The sequence below is a fragment of the Buceros rhinoceros genome, unplaced genomic scaffold, assembly GCF_000710305.1.
Source record: "Buceros rhinoceros silvestris isolate BGI_N320 unplaced genomic scaffold, ASM71030v1 scaffold16587, whole genome shotgun sequence".
Lineage (NCBI taxonomy): Eukaryota > Metazoa > Chordata > Aves > Bucerotiformes > Bucerotidae > Buceros > Buceros rhinoceros.
In genome coordinates this window covers 16,688-34,415 of record NW_010421732.1, presented here as the reverse complement: position 1 = coordinate 34,415, position 17,728 = coordinate 16,688, and the positions used below count along the sequence as shown (strand labels likewise).

Genomic DNA, 17,728 nt, shown 5'->3' with positions numbered 1-17,728 from the left:
TGCTCGTTGGACGGTTGATCGCGGCCGGACTGTTGCTCTTCTGGCAGTAGGAACGCTACGTGCTCACGTGCATGTTTAGGGTGCTTTAAACGAGAGCTCCAAACCAATTTGGGTTGTAGCCTGCGTGCAGATGCATGTTAAGTGCAGAAAACAGGAATCACATCAAGAGCGTAACTGCCTTCAGGCTCCTAATTAAATAGCCTTACAGTAGCCATCTGCAGATACTTTACACAGAAATTACACAAAAATATTAACTCCTTAGTTGTCCTTGGAACTAGAAATCTCAAACTCTGTCCACAGGCAGCGGTGGTGTTTTACAAGGCAGGAGGGCGATTCCCAGAGGTGTATGTTCTTTCCCTGTTTTTATTTTGAGTCTGCTTTCCTCCTTTGGAGTCCCAGTGTGACCAGTTGATGCTAACTCAAAAATGTGTGTCCCAACCCATTGTAAGGAGATGTGTTTCTTCTCTGGCCAGTTGGTGTGGTTGCTTTTTTGAGTACGTCTCTATCAGTGAAAACTGCGCAAAGGAAGGTTGTGGAGAGGCAAACAAAATAATCTTCTATTCTCTGTACGAGTCCATTGGTGGCCTTGGGTACCATCACCTGCGCTTTGGGCTTTCCAGCTTGAAAAAGGAGGTGCTAAGGCTAAAATGCAGGTAAAAAAAAAAAGTGACAAGGAGATCTTAAGTACAAAACATCTTTGATATGAAGAGAGTTTGAAGAGATGTGGAATCTTCAGCTTGGAAGAATGCCGACTGAAGGGAGGTGGTAATACATGATTTGGTGCGTTATGAGGAGGTTGGTTACCCACTCCTTCTTGTATCACGGGGGTGTGGAGACACTCAAGGAACTTACTGACTGATTCAGCAGCAGAGCTAAAAAAGCTGTGAGGGGTTACTAGTGCTAAACCCAGGAAGAGCTTTTTTTGTGCAGACAAAACGTGTCAGTGGCTTCAGAAGCAGTTAAGCGAGTTAATGGTAGAGAGGTCACGGCGGCTGTGAAAAGTAAAGGTCTGACTGCAGTTTCCACCTCAGGAATTTCCATCCCTGCCGATTCCCAGCAGATGCAGAGGTGTACTTGGGCAATAATCACCGGCGAACTGCCGCCTCCTCGCATTCTTTTCCCTAAACATGCGCTGTGGTTGCAGCTAGAGATGGAGGACACGATTAGACAGCCCCCGGCTCTGACTCACACCAGTTATTTTTATGTTCTTAATGCCGTACAGTCCTTCACTATAAAGATAATTTTAATTGAGAATATGAGTAACCAGAAAAAGCAAAAGGGTGTGAGTTTTTTTACTTTCTTGTGGGTTTTTCTAAATTGTCTTACATTCCTCCAGAAGCCAACTTAGACGTTGTTTACTTCTCTTCTGAGCCTTGCCTTAGGATATCATGTCAATGGGAAAGCAGAGGCTATTTATTACGAGTGTAGGAGAACCGCAGCAGGTAATTAAAGCAAAATGGCAGCTTTTCTAAACTTTTTTTTTTTTGGCTGGGGGGTTTTAGTTAAAAAAAAAGAGATTTAACACAATTTCATGAGATTTGTATGAAGTTACCTGAAGTTTCCGTTAAAATGAATGTTTCGGTTATTTTTTTTTTTTGGCTGGAGGATTTAGATGAAAGAAAAAGAGATTTAACACAATTTCATGAGATTTGTATGAAGTTACCTGAAGTTTCCGTTAAAATGAATGTTTCGGTTATAAATGTATTTTGTTTGTAAAAATGAAATTAAAGGGAAGGGGTTTTTTTATGTTTCAGTAGCAGAAAGAATAGCTTCAGGTGTTTTTTTAATACCATAATCAAAAATAAATCCATGTTGTATGTAAATTCTAATGCTGGGATGACAGTAACAACCTTGAGAATCAGTGTTTATGTATGTCTTTTACTGAATTTATATTTAAATGCCAAAACTGCGTGAAACAGATTCTTTTCCAGAAAAGGTTTCGTAGCCATGTTTTCACTTAGGTACTTTTTCTGGGAGAGAAAGATCCGTGCCCAGTTAAAGAAATGGTATTGCTTTAAAGACCAAAAAACCCTGCAGGGCCAGGGGATGTTCGGCTCGTGATACAGTTCCCTTGTAGCCAGCAGCAGGAAGATCCAGCTGCAGCCGGAGAACAATTCAGAGCCCCCCAGATTAGACCACAGTTTCTGCCCTGGGTGCTTCATATCTTCTCCAAGTTCCTCTGGTTACACACCGGAGCTGGGTATCGTGGTCTTCTCGTCTTGGTCTGCTGCTTAAAGAAAACAGCCTGGCCCTGCAATCTCATCTCAAACTGAAGATGAAGTACTTAGATTTGCTTTTGTGACCTCTCCTGCATTTCAGCTCTTTGGTTGGGTTTTTATCTTTAGTAAACCCTTTTGCAAGTGTCTGAAGATAAACTGTCCAGAGCAATACTACTTCTTTCTGAGCAAAAGTTCATCGAAACTTTTCTTTTCAATCTTCTTGACCACACCTCATTTTTCCGAAACCAAAGTCTTACTGAGTTGTTGGCCCAGCTTTACCGAACTGAAGTTTACGGATTGGATTCCCTGGCCATGCATTCTTCAAACTGTACATTATTGCTGCAATAATATAAGTCAGTTTATGATGGATGATGAAATTTGTGAAAGTATTTCTTCAGTAGGTTGGTAGTTGGCAGCAGATGGTCTGTGATGATTCCACTGGGTGGTTACTGTATTTACAGTCATTGTGTTTATTTTCTTTCCTTTAGTGCATGGCTCTTCTCTGTCTTTGGTGTCCAGTACATCATCTATTTATTCAACGGTGAGTGAAATGAAATAAACACTTGGGGTTGGTTAATCAAAACTATTGAATTGACTGGTCTTATTGTGCTAATTCTCTGCCATTCAAGGCGGGGCGGGGGGGGGAAGCCCATTTCATTTGACTGTGTTCCGAATGTTAGCTAAGAAAGAAAAGCTTACATTCATAATTATGGCTGTGGATATTTAGCAGTATCCTCATTAAACACAGACATTAATGGCCTAAAAGCAGCAATTTATTTTTTGAGTCAGTATTTTACAACTAGGCTAAATACATTTTGCCAGATGAGATCTGAGGAGATTTGCACTTCATTACCTAAAGCACCCCAAAATTTGCTGAATGTTGTCATTCCAGCCCTGTATTAGCAATTTGCTGCTAAAGAAGTTTGAGTGAGTTTTTAACGCACAGCTTCTAATAATTCTGAAGAACTTGGTTGGTCACCATGCCAGTAATATTTTCTCCAAAAATCTTTATTCATTTAGGTTATCAGATCCCAAAATAAGGCTTAATGGCGTTTGAAAATACAGGGTTCTTCTAAATGCATGTTACATTTGCTTATTTTCTTCTAATGGTCTCGGGAGAATTTCCACTTAAGCGTAGTCTTTGGAAGACCTGGTACATGAAGCCTATAGCTGTGCGGTACCGGGGAGGCGCGGCTGGCGCAGGCAGACCTTGCCCTGGCCGGGTTTTCTCTGGGGACTTAAGCGTAGTCTTTGGAAGACCTGGTACATGAAGCCTATAGCTGTGCGGTCCGGGGGAGGCGCGGCTGCCGCAGGCAGACCTTGCCCTGCCGGGCTTTTCTCTGGGCGGGGTGTTGACTGCAGAGACCAGGGTGCAGCACCGTCCAGCCCACTCAAGGCTGTACAGAGGTTTTTGGCACTGCTGGTTAAATCCCAGCGGCTTCACGGCTGTTAATATCCAAGCTAACCAGATTAAATAAAGGTGGCTCGTGTGTTCCTGGCATGCCGTGATCACGGTTTGGGGGATTTCTTAAAGTGGATAATAATGACCTCAGTAAGATGTGTTAATTGAACAAAACCTTTCATTTCAAATTGCTCTCCAAGCATGATGCAGCTTCTCACAGCACACCCAAGGCTGAGACAAGCGTGTGTGATACAAGAGTGTGTGGAAGAACTTGCTCAATGCCGCCTTTGACTATTGATCTGCCTCAGGCAAGGTCCATATGAAGACAAACCAGATAATGTATTGGAAGGCTGGAGAACAGGCCTTTTCCTGTGGGCTGTTGTTTGTAACTCGGAGCCATGAGGAGAGAGCTCGGCAGCTGCTCCCTAAGCTGCTGGTTTCGGTGCTTGCTGCCCAGGCACCAGTGGCTCTTAATAGCGTGGTTTGATGGGTATCATTTTCGTGGTGGCTGGTAGTGGACATGTTTACATAAGGCCGGAGGAGTGGGTGACTTCCTACCATACACTTCTCTTTAGCTGATAACTTGGGTTGGAAACAAGCCGTAGGAGACCACAATGGGTGGTCAGTACATCCACTTTGCATCCGCAGATGACGGGTTGCGTGTCCTTGTTTTTTCGTCTCCACAGTGCGTAGGCAGCACCCGAATGAGACCAATTTTTTTTTTTTTCCACGTCACTTTGGAATGCAAAATGGGATCTCTGTTCCCTGGAGAGCTGAGCATCGGAGGAAGGGAACTGCCTAGAATCAGCCGTGTTCTGTGACAACCCTGGCCTTTTACAGCCTCATGCAGTCCCTTCTGCACGGAGCCAGGGCTTCACCCTGCCACCATTCAAACTCAGAGGCGCACTGGTCAGCAGGCTGGGAAGTGGAGTCCAGACTCCTTCCTGCAGGAAGAAGTACTGTATAAGCAGCCCATTTTCTTTTGCTGAAGAGTAAATAAATTAGGAGGTTGTCTTGGGTTGAGTGTGGATGTGGGCATCCAAAATAAGGTTTCTTGTTAGAGTTTTTTAAACACACCAGAAGACCCTTTGAAAAGTGTTATGAATTTGTCAGGCTGGTTATGTTGTAACATCCTCACGTATTTTCCTCCTTTTTTATTTTATAGCCCGAAGAGAAGTGCCAGTCAGAGGTAAGAGCACGTTGTGTTTGACAGGCATAAATGTTCTGTCAAGACACTCTGCATTTCGTGTCTTGCTATTTTACTTCTCCGTATTATGGTGCAGTAAAGCGCTCTCTTAAAACATACAGATTCGCAAGCTACGAAGAGAGTTGGATGCTTCCCAAGAAAAAGTGTCAGCTCTGACAACTCAGTTGACTGCCAATGTGAGTACAACTCGGAGAGCAAACCCTAACAGGGAACGTGTGTGATGCCCCAGCTACCACCCCAGTTTTTCCAAGTGACAGAAAGGTTTTGTGTGTATAACGTTCACTTTACATTACCCACATGTTTAAAAAAAATAACTGCATGCATGTGCAACCCTTCCAAAAATCACATCCCCTGTCCTACGGCATTGTCTTGTGCCTCTCTTTAACTGTTGGATTATACTATTAATTTGGCTGTTTGTATTTGTAAATCATCTTCAGACCTCGAGCAAATCATTGACGGCAGAGTCTTTTTTTATACGTAGTGCCTTGCTTTGACTTTTGGGTGGGATGAGATGCAGATGAAGGTTATAATTGGTAGGATACAGATTGGCAGAACTGTGGGTTGAAATGCATTCTATTCCGCTATTGCCTGAAGATGTGGGCTAATGGCGTGATAGGGAGTGGTGGCATAAGGGGCTCTGGGAACTCAAGTTAAGCCTAAAGAGTGGACATACCTGATTTTTAACCAGACTACACAATACCTCTGCTTGACTCCTCTGAGGAATTTGATGAAAATGTCAGACATTTGGAAGCCAGGAGGTGTTGAGGCAACACTACGCGTGACCCTGAGCAAGTTTATTTGTGTGTTCTGTGCTGTAGTCACAGATAGAAATCTGCAAAACAAGCTTGCTGGAAAAACAAGCAGTTCTAGAGTAAATAACGTACAGAGGGATAGCCATCAAATCGGACCAGACTGACATCCAGGTTTGTGGGAACGAGTAAACATCAGAACACGCGCTACTGAAGAGGACATTCCTGTCCATCAGCTCTCTGAAGAGGTGGACTACAAAACTCGGCCCAGTGAAGGGCAGATTTCATCTGAGCAGTGATGGCTGTCACGAGAAGGGTCAAGGGGAAACACGCTGTAGTGTTCGCTGCAGCAAAACCAGGAACACAGTTCATAGAGAAGTCAAGTCAAAGAGCTTTGACTGCATGTAACCACTCAGTCGCTTTCCCAAGAGGAAAAGAAAAAAACTTAAGAATCTGCCAAAAATGAAATCTTATATTTGTCTTTCCAATACAAAGGGGACTGGCTGCCTGAGTTGGTTTTCATCCAGAAGCTTCTGTTACATGTGAGGAAGCAGAACCAGCTTCTCTTGCATACATTTGTTTATTGTACCAGTAATAGTCCAGCTGGTGTCCTTCAGAGAACTGGTCTGCTGTGCAGCTCGTCTGGCTTTGTCTCAGCTGGGTTGCGCTCTTCCTCGTACGGTGTTTGGGTTCAGGAACTCAACACAGGAGTTCGGGGCGTCTCTGCAAGAGCAGCCTGTGCCTGTCCCAGCTGCCGTGAGTGCCCCCGACAATTTGTGCGTGGTTACTAATGCTGTAGTTGCAGCGGAAGTTTTTGAGCATATGCTGCTGCTGGACATTTTTGTTTGTTTGGGGGACATTTGGGGTTTTTTTTCCAAAGAAGTTTGCATCATTTATTATTTTAATAATACACATTTTCGCTTCGTTCACTTTGCTCAAATTTTGGAGATTTTGTTGATGCTATTTAAACTTCTTAGACTTGGACCTGCCATTTATTTGTCCGTAAATCAGCAACAGAGATGTTGCCGTAACTGCCCTGTTCATATAGTTCAGTCTCCATCCACCTCTCTCCAGGGAACATACTCTTTTTCCATGTTTTTACAGCCAGGTCTGTTCCCCAGAAAGTTCAGGCTAATAAATGCTGTTTGTTAGGACACTGCTTTAGTTAGGACACTTCCTTTACAGAAGTTGGTTTTTTTTTTGTAATAAAATGCTTTTAACTTAGACTATTTGAATTAATCTCTTTATTTAATTTAATAATTTTCCCCTGCGGGTTCAGGTCACAACATTAAGGGTTTATATCCCGTTATTAATCAGTGCGGTCCTGCTCGCCGGTTTATTTTTTGCTTTTGCAAAGTACTGCCAAGGATCCCTGAATATCAGTTTTGTTGTTCCCTGCTCACCCTCCCCAACAGAAGCTTTGCAGTCTGTGTTTTTAAAATAAACATTTAGATTTTCCTCCATGTGCAGCGTGAGGGTTCAAATTACTTTTTGCTCTTTTCTCACAGTCTCAGCTCTGCTTATTTTCATAGGGGCTGATGGGAACGAGAGCTGCACATCCCCTGTTATTATACCGCTCGCGTTTGTTTTCACTGCGAATGTGAGAACAGTTATGTAGGAGAAGTCAGCTGTGTGCTGCTGCTGAGTAAGTCTGGAATAGCCCTGTGAAAGGCCTTGCTATCCTGTAGATACTTAGGTGAGAGAATGTCCTTTTCCACTTGGAAAGATTTTGCACAATTTGCCTCGTCTTTGGGTGTACAGAATTGTTTTTAATAGAGAAATGAAATAGTGTTTTCCATGGTTAGTGTAGATTATTATGGCTAGTGAGACTTTTACATTGAACTCTGCCTGTATTCAGTTATTTATGCACATGCACATTCATAAACATGTATCTATAAAACAGTACCATGTCATGGCACTAGAATCATAGTTGCTTTTTATCAACTTCCCTTCCATTTCTCGATCTACGTGTCCTTCCTTCTACCTCTCAGTCACTTTCAGTTCCTAGCTGATGTCCCTAATACATCAATGGGTTCTCAGTGCTTCGTGGGAAGGGAAAAACAGTAACTGGCCAAGGACCAGGAAGTTTTGAGTGATGTTTAGCACATGGACCTTGGTTTGCAAGCAAGGTACACTCAAATATTGGAGAAATCTTTGAGCTAGGTGCAGGTATCTCAGCCGATAGAGCATCTGGGGTGGTACAGTGAGAGTCTCCACCTCTGTGACTCCCAGTGTCTTCTTGCCTTTAATATCCTCAAGGAAACTAGTGATCTAGTTGGAGGGAGACTTGCTTTATATTTTATTTACTGTTTTGTAATTTAATTTACTTTTCAGGGTGTGCTCCTAAAACTTAAGAGTGACATTTTGGCTTTTTTATATTCTTTGAGGAAGTATTTGCACTTTTTGTTGAAAAGCTTTGTGGCAAAATGACCTTATGTCTGTGAGGGCCCCTGAAAATTATTGCTAAGTAACCTTATACATGCTAATAACAGCCCACATAAAAAGCCAAAGGTTCAGTCTGATTCCCAAAGTGAACAGCAGCAGGTGTTTAGAAATATGGGTGGATCAAAATCCAAGCAGCTTTAAATAACTCAGAAACGTACATGAACTGGATTGGTCTGAGATGCGGCTCTTCAAAGGACCTCAGCTCCTCGGGACACAGGGGGTGGTTTTGGTCTCAATGTGTTCTGGCCGTAGGATTGCACATTTTACAGAATAAATAAGAATTCCAAAGTGGAAAGGAGTCGCACTGCTCTGTTAGCGTGTCTGAGACAACTGCCCTAGCTATTGAAACCGCGGTGTCAAAGTAGATGTCGCAGCTGACTGAGGAGCCACATCCAGGAAATGTCCTACTGATGTGCCAGGTCACATCGTAACTCCTACGTCTGGGTTTTCAAAAGCCCCCGAGCAGGGCATCGTTTATAGCCTAAAGCTGCATCATTTCCGTGTGCTGCTGGTAGTTGTACAGGAAGGGGCTGTCATTTTTCTAAAATTTTAAAATCACTTTTGGCATTTCTAATTTTCTACTGAATAATTTTGGTTGGAAGAGCCCTTTAAGATCACTGAGTCCAACCGTTCCCCCTACACTGCCAGGGTCCCTAAACCATGTCCCTCAGTGTCACATCCACACGGCTGTTAAACCCCTCCAGGGATGGGGACTCCACCACCGCCCTGGGCAGCCTGTTCCAAGGCTGCACAACCCTCTCAGTAAAGAAATTTCTCCTGACGTCCAACCTAAATCTCCTCTGGCACAACTGGAGGTCATTTCTTCTTGTCCTACAACTAATTAAATTGCCACAGTCAAGTTGTTCCTGGTAATTTGTTTGCAGGCAGAAGCATTGTCAGTGTACGCTCCACTCATTTGACCTTTGCTAATCAGCGTCATTTTCTCCGTGTTATTTCCACCACAAACAACGCAATGCAGTAGGTGGCCTGTTCAAATACCTGCAGGAATATTCTTGTCTGGGGGGAGAGGACAAACTGCTTCTGTATGGTTTAACTTCCAGGCTCACCTGGTGGCAGCGTTTGAGCAGAGCCTGGGGAACATGACGATCAGACTGCAGAGCCTGACGATGACAGCGGAGCAAAAGGCAAGCGTGGGAAGGACTTGGGGAGATCTTTGCTTCTGTTGCCTGCATTGTTGCTTGTGCTGCTTCTGTGGTTGTGGGGGGGAAAAAAAAAGCACATACACCGTTTGCCTTAGTTTCCTCAATTGTGGTGGCGGAGTAAAATGTAATAAAAATTTTGTATAAAATTCTTAATTTCCACACTGCGATGTTGCAGCAAGTGATCAGGTTATTCTGTAAGTTGTTGCTTTGGACACGAGTCTTCAGTATTGAATTTTGTAATCAATTTCTTCCCAATGCATCCACCCATGTGCGTGTTCAAGAGAAACACCAAGAAATATTCTTGCAAGACAGGCAACATCATTGGATTTTTGGACTCGAATATACATGATTTCTGTATTACAGAGCACGTACACTTTTTTGGTATGGTAATAACCGAGCTATTTTGCTTCCCCAGCTACATTATAACCAACCTCATTTTCATTTCCTTGTGCATATATATTCCATAAAGCCTCTGTCAGCTACCAATGCTCACATTGAAATGTGGCTTCTTTGGAGCAGTTAGATACCATCCGCGTTTTCCAACGTATCGCTGGGTTTTTTTCTTACTCAAGGACTCAGAACTGAATGAGTTAAGGAAGACGATTGAACTGCTGAAGAAGCAGAACGCTGCTGCCCAGGCTGCCATCAACGGAGTCATCAACACGCCTGAGCTCAACTGCAAGGGTGAGAAGCAAGCGCTGTGCTGAGTGACTGTGTGGTGCTCATGGGCCTTCTGGTACCATCTGATGGAAGCATCAGAGAAGAGCTTTGTCTCTTGACTGCGCTCTGGTGCCTCGTTTTGGTACCACGTGGGGATTTGAAATGGGTGTCTCTGTGAGCAGTGTGGTCAGTGCTGCAGAAGTAAATGGATGTGGTAGATGCATGAGAAGGCATTTAACAAAACCTTTCCACCTTCAGCCTGAGCTCGCTGTCTTTACTATGAACGTTTAGTAATTCAGCCGTCCAAGACGCTGATGTGAAGCAGCAGAGAACAGAGATCCCCATTTCCGCACTGGCAGGCACTTGCCCTTAGGTTCTTTGGTGTTCTCAGGAATTCCCAGTGTAAGGTCTGAATGCAGTCCGGGCTTATCCCACTTCTCGGGCTTATCCCAGTCATGTACACTGGGATAGATTGATGAAGGAGAGGTTTGAAGGGTCACGCTCTGAGATTTTAATCTCTTCGTAAGAAACAAGAATCAGCAGCGCTGCTTTGGCATATGCAGTGTGTCTGTTGGGGTAAGTGATTGTCAGCGTGCTCGCTCCCTAAGTGTTTCTTCAAGATTGCATGATTAGTGCCAAATACCGAATTTATTACCTAATTTTGATGCCGCCTCCATTCGTTTTCAGGACCCGGAGCTGCCCAGCCCGCAGACCTGCGGATCCGAAGGCAGCACTCTTCGGACAGCGTCTCCAGCATTAACAGTGCTACCAGTCACTCCAGCGTGGGAAGCAACATCGAGAGCGATTCCAAGAAGAAGAAGAGGAAGAACTGGGTGAGTGTATTTTAACAGATTGCGTGAGGTTTATATAAAATGGTCAGAACATGCACGGTGAAATCTAGTGCTCGGCTCCTCCCTTCACGCAGCAGGTCAGCGCAAGGACTGTGCGCGGTGTAAATCCTGTGTAAACTCTTCTTTGAAGGTTTAACTGAATCGTAAGTGATGCATATGCTTGTGTTGACTCTGCCTACAACTAAATTTTAGCTTAACAGCCAAAAGGCCAGTCATAAATTAGAAATAGCTGTCAAAGATCAATTCTGGCTGAAAGTCATACGGTGTCCAACCCCTTTGGGAAAACTCGATGTCTGCCAAATCCACAGTGAGGGACCATTCTTGCTTTTTCTCTTTCTTTTTGGTACGTAGGGCCTTCTTTTAACTGACAGTGTTGAACACTTTAGGAAAGCTGTTTTGAACATTACTATGGAGTTCTACAACAAAAAAATACCAATCTTTAGAAATTTCTTGTGATGGACATTTATTTTGCGGTACTTACCTTTCATTTCCCGTTTTTCCTTCTCTGCTCACCCTGTACTCTGTACAAGGTACCCTGCACTGGAGGAAAGGTACATGATCTTCAGCTCTGTTTTGAATTAGACCGTAACTGCCTTAGTGACTAGTCTGATTGTAGTTTGGATTCCAGCCCCTAGATCCTTTTTTGTAGCCAGTAAAGCACTCCACCCCTTCCTTCCCGCTGACTTTAAATCTCCCTGGATCTTTTGGGTGTGCAGGTAAATCTGTATAGCTACAACGTGTGGTCTGAGCTGGTACAAACTTGGTTTGTATATGCACGATATCCTCTCAGAAATGTTTACCAAACTCCTGAGCTGTAAGAAACAGCTTCCTGAGCAGGTTCGTGGTTTTATTTCTCTCTTCTCCCGGGGGTTTCATTTTGGTATCTTGCCAGCTCCTCCATAACAGCAGTGTTTCCACTCTGCCCCTGAAATAACTGGTTGAACGGGAACAGCGTCGTCTCCAAGTCCTTCTTGTGCTGGGTTGTACATTAGGTGTAGGTGAAGTGAATTGCTGTAACTCCTGAATCGCTAGCAGCTCCTAATTTGTGACACAAACCTTTTGTAATCGTTAAGCCTTAGTTAAGAGGAACCTTACATTTTTGTTTTAGCTTCTGTTCTTTGTTTTTGTAACCTAGTAGATATTATCCTACATCAGCCGACACTTCACATTCATCAGATGAGTGTTTTTAATGAAGGTTAAGGAAACATCTCCTTGTTATAAAGAGAAGTAAAAAAGGTTTTCATGAAGTACAAAAAGCAGGACAGTGTTTTTACGTTATTAAAAATGAGTACGTCATTGCTGTAAAATGAAGATTGACAATTAAATTGGTCATTTACTGAGAAAATATGCAAGATTAGTCTGATTCACAGATTTTTTTTTTTTATTGCACAAATACTGAGGAAGTCCTCGGCCAAGGTCTTTTTGTTATATATAGAAATGACACAGGTGTCCACGCAGAGCTGAAACACCAGATTTTCAACATTTCTCACTATAGGAGTCTTTGTCTAGTTTAAAAATAACTTTCAGCTCACACTAAACCAGCCTGTTTACAACATGTGATTTGGAGTGGTGTTAAAGGGTGTTCATAGAGTATCCTGAGTTGGAAGGAACCCGTGAGGATCATCGTGTCCAAATCCTGACTCTGCTCAGGGCAACCAAAAAGTGACACCGTATACCTGAGAGCATTGTCCACACACTTCCTGAACACGAACTGCTGACTGTGGGATAACATCAGTTTAATCACATGAATATTCATTCCTAGTTTTGGGATTTTTAGAAAATGGCAGTCACATTTAAAAAGAAGTTATTTTAGTTGCAGGCAGGTAGAGAAGACTCAGTCTTTTCACCTGGTGAAATACCTGTTCCTGCAAGCAAAACCACACTATTAACTTGGCTGTGAGCCGAAACATCCTGTGTGAGCTAAGGAGGAAATACCATTTAAAACATTAAGAGGTGTGGGTCTGGTGTCTCCCTCAAGTAGTGCAAAAAATGACCGTATGTTGTGGGAAACACCTGGTTCAGGAAAATGCAGGCTTCCAGTTCTAAAGTAGCTGTTGGTCTGTGCTGATTATTGGTCATGTTTGTCTTAGAAATCCAAAGCTTTCCTTATCACTGTCTTTATCTGTTAAAACATGTCTTTTTTCCTTCCCCCGCTTCCTTTTGCTTGCGCTTCTTCCGGCAGGTCAATGAGGTAAGGACGACCTACTTTAATCTATGCCATACAAAGCTAACCCGTCCGTGGACATCACTAACCATCGCAGCATCGTTAACCTTGTCTGAGCCACCTTACGCTACGGCTGCAAGTTGCTACAACATCGCTGTAAAATTTGTTGCACTGAACGGAGTTTGCTGTAAAACAGTTATCTTCAAAATAGGAAGCATTGCTCTCCATCCTATTGACCTTATTAATCTCATAAATTAGTTAAGGGGGAAAAAAAGCTTTTTTGTTCTGTTTTTTGCCCGTATCGAAATGTCTGTGAGTATGGCTGTATCGTGTGGAGTATTTGCATGGTAGAGATGGTACTCTGGCTGGTTTTGCCTGGTTTCATTCTCGATGATGTGCCTACTGTTGTGCTCCTGTTTTTTAGTTACGCAGCTCCTTCAAGCAAGCTTTTGGTAAAAAGAAATCTCCCAAGTCAGCATCTTCTCATTCAGATATTGAGGAGATGACTGATTCTTCACTCCCTTCCTCGCCAAAGCTACCGCACCATAACTCCACTGTTTCAACACCGTTGCTGAGAGCTTCCCATTCCAACTCTCTGTAAGTGATTTTTTAATCTTTAAATAGAAAATGGAGTGGAAGGCAGCTTGCTGTATAGGCAGAGGAAAGGAGAACTGTCATGCTTTGGAGAGATCTGGTGTTTTCCGTGCTTTCTAGGGTACCTTGCAGAGACAGAGGCAAAATGTCCCCTTGGGTACAACATCCTGTGCCCTTGGGTTCCTCTATCGAAGAATCTGCACATCTGTATAAGCTCTGCAAGAATCTGACAGCTGTTCAGCTACGTGCACTGCTATGACCAGCTGTTCACCTTGAGGCCACAGCAGATGATGTAGCAGAGCAGACGGGACTGTCCGGCAGGGCTGGTCCGTTGCCATCGATCAGTCCTTCTCACAAGCATCGCTTATGTTATCTCCGGGGGGGGGCTGTGTTTTGCTGAGTGTTTCGGGTAAAACCCTCAACCTGGTCATACTGGCAGAAGAATTAGCAAGGATCACACTTTCCACTGCTGCCTCTTTTGAATGTTCTGCGATCGAATGAGATTAGAGGTAGAGGATGGAAACGTTGAATTTCTGTATTCAGGGAACTGACGAGATGAAAGCCAACTCCCAACCCAGCACCTTTGCATTAGTGTCCAGGAAGCCAAAAAGCATTGTGTCACTCCTGTAGTATGATTTAATATTTCATTGGGGTTCTCGCTTAGCAGAACATAGTGAGTACGGAGAGTATTTATAACCAGGGTGACCTTGAAGCGCAGAATTAATTGGATCTCTTGCCGTTAATGAAACAGGCCAGGCCAAGTCTAGAGATTTTGTTTCTCTGTTGGCTAAAGGCAACAGATATTGTCTAATCTGAGTTCCCAGTGAAGGTGAAAAATTCAGTTAAAGGTCAGGATTTACTGGAAATCAAACGGCATGGTTTAGTGATATGGTTGAAGAGCTCGTGCCTGTAGAATGGAGATGATCTGCTTCTCCCTTCTTCTGTACTCCCCAGCCACATGTGCCCGGTCCTTCCCTCGCCCTGGTGCTGCTGCTTCTCGGGCAACTCCACTGAGTTGCAACGTGCTCAATTATGTGAAAAGTATTTGGCAGAAACGTGAACGGTTCTTTTCAGCAGGTTACTGGTTTGGCTCAATTCAGGGGTCTGATCAGAGTGTCAGAGCTGGCGTAAGCACGGGGGCACGGCAGCAGCACAGCCGGGAGCAGGCTGGGCAAGAGGAGTGAGACACCAGCGTGCTCCTTCGGGTAGCAGCAAGCTATTGTACAGGCTCATCTGTAGGACCAAACCATACCCTCCTGCTTGGTTTGTACAGGGAGATGTAGGCTTTAATGTTGGACTTTTGCTTCACAGCAAGGCAATCTTGAGGCTTTGTGTTGGCCACTGTGAGAAAAAAAAGTTAAATAATTGCCTTGCCAAACTCTGAGTCTTAACCCGCATTTTAGAATGTGCTGGGAAAACTTGGTAAAACAAATTCTCTGTTAATTCTTTCAGGTTTGTCACCTGAGTAGGGTAAATAAATACAGAAAGTTTTGAAAGGCAGTACTGTGAAACAGATAATTACCAGACAGCCTTCCAGCCTTGCAGATGTCACGTGAAGCTTCCAGGCTGATTCCAGATCAAACACATTTGAGGAAGTACCCGAACGTGAAGTTTTGCCCACCACTTGTTTTCACATGAAGGGCTGGAGACAATAGCAATAGTTTCCAGCCATATAATGGCGATGAAATTTTAGTAGCAGAAGATAATCCCCTGTGATTTTTTTATTTTTGAAAGCTTCTCCAGTCTCTTGAGCCTCCCTCATGAGTTTCTGGTGACTACAGCAAATTGTGCTTTAGAAGTGTAAGGGCAGAAAATTGTCGAATGATGATCCTGTCTGCCGTCAGCCAGAATGCCATGTGTGTGCATCTCGATGTGAAATCCAGAAGGCCAAACCTGGGCAAAGAGTAAATATGTCAACTGAGAGGGGAGGCTAGAGCACCAGTGCCACTTGTGTGTTTTGGCTTCCTGGCTTTTTTGGTGGGCGAAACATCTCTCATTAACCTGAATTAGGGAGAGAGATTTTAACTGAAGTCTCCCTCAAAGCACGCAGCTCTGTAGTTCGTCTTTATACAGGTACGCTTACGAATGCACTGAAAAGTTACTCACCCCCAGTCTCTCTTTTGTGGGAGGAGGGAAGAAAAATGCCATTAAAAATTGTTTAAGCATGAGTGGTTTAAAGCGAGCAGGAATTTATCACGCCTGAATAGGTGTAGAGTTCCAAAGCCCTCCAGAACAGTTCAGGGAAACCCAGCTGTGCACACCTGGTGAGCTTTAAATCTGTCTGTAAACTCATCAATCTCCAGCTGCTGCGACTGCCTCCACCCCCTTCATTTATTTAGATGTTGGCTTCAGAATTTTTCCTTTATGGCAACTGCCATAAAAAAAAATGAAGACTATCCGGTAGTAGGTGACACCCAAAATTCTGTTTCAGATGCTGATTAAAGAAAAATAACCCTCAGACATATTTATTTCACCAGTCTTTAATGTTTCCATGACCTATTTAATATCTGATTTGTGGTATCACTAACCCAATGAGCCAAAACTGTTGTCTGCTGCCTGCACAGTGAAAGGGTTTATTCCTCCTTTACTACTAAATGCTGGAGAAGCACCATCTGAAAAGTACCACGTGGCCTCATTCGAAGTCTGCTTTTTAACCTTCTCCAGGATTTCCGAATGCACTGACAGCGAAGCTGAAACGGTCATGCAGCTACGAAATGAGCTGAGAGACAAGGAGATGAAGCTGACTGACATCCGCCTAGAAGCCCTGAGCTCCGCTCATCAGCTTGACCAGCTCCGGGAGGCGATGAACAGAATGCAGGTGAGCAATAACCCCCCCAGATGCTGCAGTCGGTGTGGACGCGTTAAAGACCGGCCAAGCTGCCACGCAGCGAAGACCTGGCGAGAAGGGCAGTTAAGTTTTTGAGCGCTTACTGCAAGTTGCGTTTAGCTTCGTGCCAGTGTTAAACCTTGTGCCTTCGTTAGAAGTTGGTTTGAACCCATGAAATCTGCTGCCCTCAGCTCAGCAGCTGTAACCGTTTCAACCCTAAAACCTATGGGGAGATCACTTTGGTGACTGTCAGCAACCTCTTAAAATGCTCCCATGCTCTCTGCCTTTCAGTCTTTAGTGAGTTCCCACATGTTTATGCTTTCTAGAATATTTTGAAAATTTTCATTGAAGGGCCGTTGTAATAGTTGAAATAATTGATTTATTAAAATAAACTCAAATATAATGGAAGTGGCATTTCTACTGAACAATTATTTCTTCTGAAGTCACTTGTGTTGCTTTCTTGTAAGAGCTGTCGCTGCGCCTTCTAACTCCTGACTTGTCTTTTCAAGAGTGAGATTGAAAAATTAAAAGCGGAAAACGATCGGCTGAAATCTGAAAACCACGGCAGCTGTAGCAGGGCGCAATCTCAGGTTTCCATTTCATCCTCCCCCAGACATTCAGTGGGTCTCTCTCAACACAGTTTGAACCTCACGGAGTCAACCAGTCTCGGTGAGTTTAATGAGAAAGGCAGTGGGCAGGTTTTATCCTGCACTCGAAAGGTTTGGGTTGGTTAGCCATGGAAAAATGAAAGCATGAACGTTATTAACAGTCGAGGTGTGGAAATATGTCAGGAGCTGGCACAAAGCCGCCTTATAAAACGTTGTCACAGGGCTGCTGCGCCCCCGAGCCGAGGTGTCCAATTATGACCTCAGCTGCAAGAGTCCTGTTCAAAGCCATTTAATGGTGCACGTCTGCCAGGGGATGTATTGTAGGAAGGAAAATGCAGAGTAACTGACTACCTTTCCAGTGACCTTGCCTTTTTTTGAGAGTGATACCGGCCGGTGTTTTGGTAGGGAAATCAGTAAACCCGGTTCTTCTGTTCTACCTCGGGACGTGTGAACTCAGATGCGTTTGACTGCAGTAACGTGTTTGGCATAAACCGGAGTAGCCTTCGTTGTTACTGCGATGGAGTGGTGAAGCTGTTGATGTTTTCTGCTCACAGACATGCTGTTAGATGACGGTGGAGATGGCTCTGCCCGGAAAGAAGGAGGCAGGCACGTCAAAATAGTCGTCAGCTTCCAGGATGAAATGAAATGGAAGGAGGTGAGTTGTGTTTCATCCCCAGCTTTGACATAACTGACTTTGGAATGTGCCAGGGAAATAAAATCCAAATTTTTTGTGGGGTTTTTTGTTTGAAAAGACTTGTTAACGTTTTTCTCAGCAAAGTAGTTCATTGGTGTATCGCTGGTGACAGATGAGGCCCTCAGCTCCCTCCCACTTCCTTCAA

The 17,728-nt window shown here is 43.9% G+C and overlaps 1 protein-coding gene across 1 annotated transcript in view; it reads left to right on the top strand.

The window, feature by feature from the left end:
* NAV2 (neuron navigator 2) overlaps positions 1 to 17,728 on the top strand; it is a gene marked incomplete at its 5' end in the record, with an annotated part of 84,801 nt that overhangs the window by 54,520 nt on the left and 12,553 nt on the right. Inside the window, 11 exons of the mRNA XM_010139801.1 lie at positions 2,708 to 2,760; positions 4,787 to 4,810; positions 4,930 to 5,004; positions 9,084 to 9,167; positions 9,758 to 9,869; positions 10,533 to 10,678; positions 12,879 to 12,887; positions 13,285 to 13,457; positions 16,119 to 16,272; positions 16,791 to 16,950; positions 17,444 to 17,544. Of these exons, the coding sequence (XP_010138103.1) occupies positions 2,708 to 2,760; positions 4,787 to 4,810; positions 4,930 to 5,004; positions 9,084 to 9,167; positions 9,758 to 9,869; positions 10,533 to 10,678; positions 12,879 to 12,887; positions 13,285 to 13,457; positions 16,119 to 16,272; positions 16,791 to 16,950; positions 17,444 to 17,544 (1,091 nt within the window). The remainder of the gene's footprint in view (positions 1 to 2,707; positions 2,761 to 4,786; positions 4,811 to 4,929; positions 5,005 to 9,083; positions 9,168 to 9,757; positions 9,870 to 10,532; positions 10,679 to 12,878; positions 12,888 to 13,284; positions 13,458 to 16,118; positions 16,273 to 16,790; positions 16,951 to 17,443; positions 17,545 to 17,728) is intronic.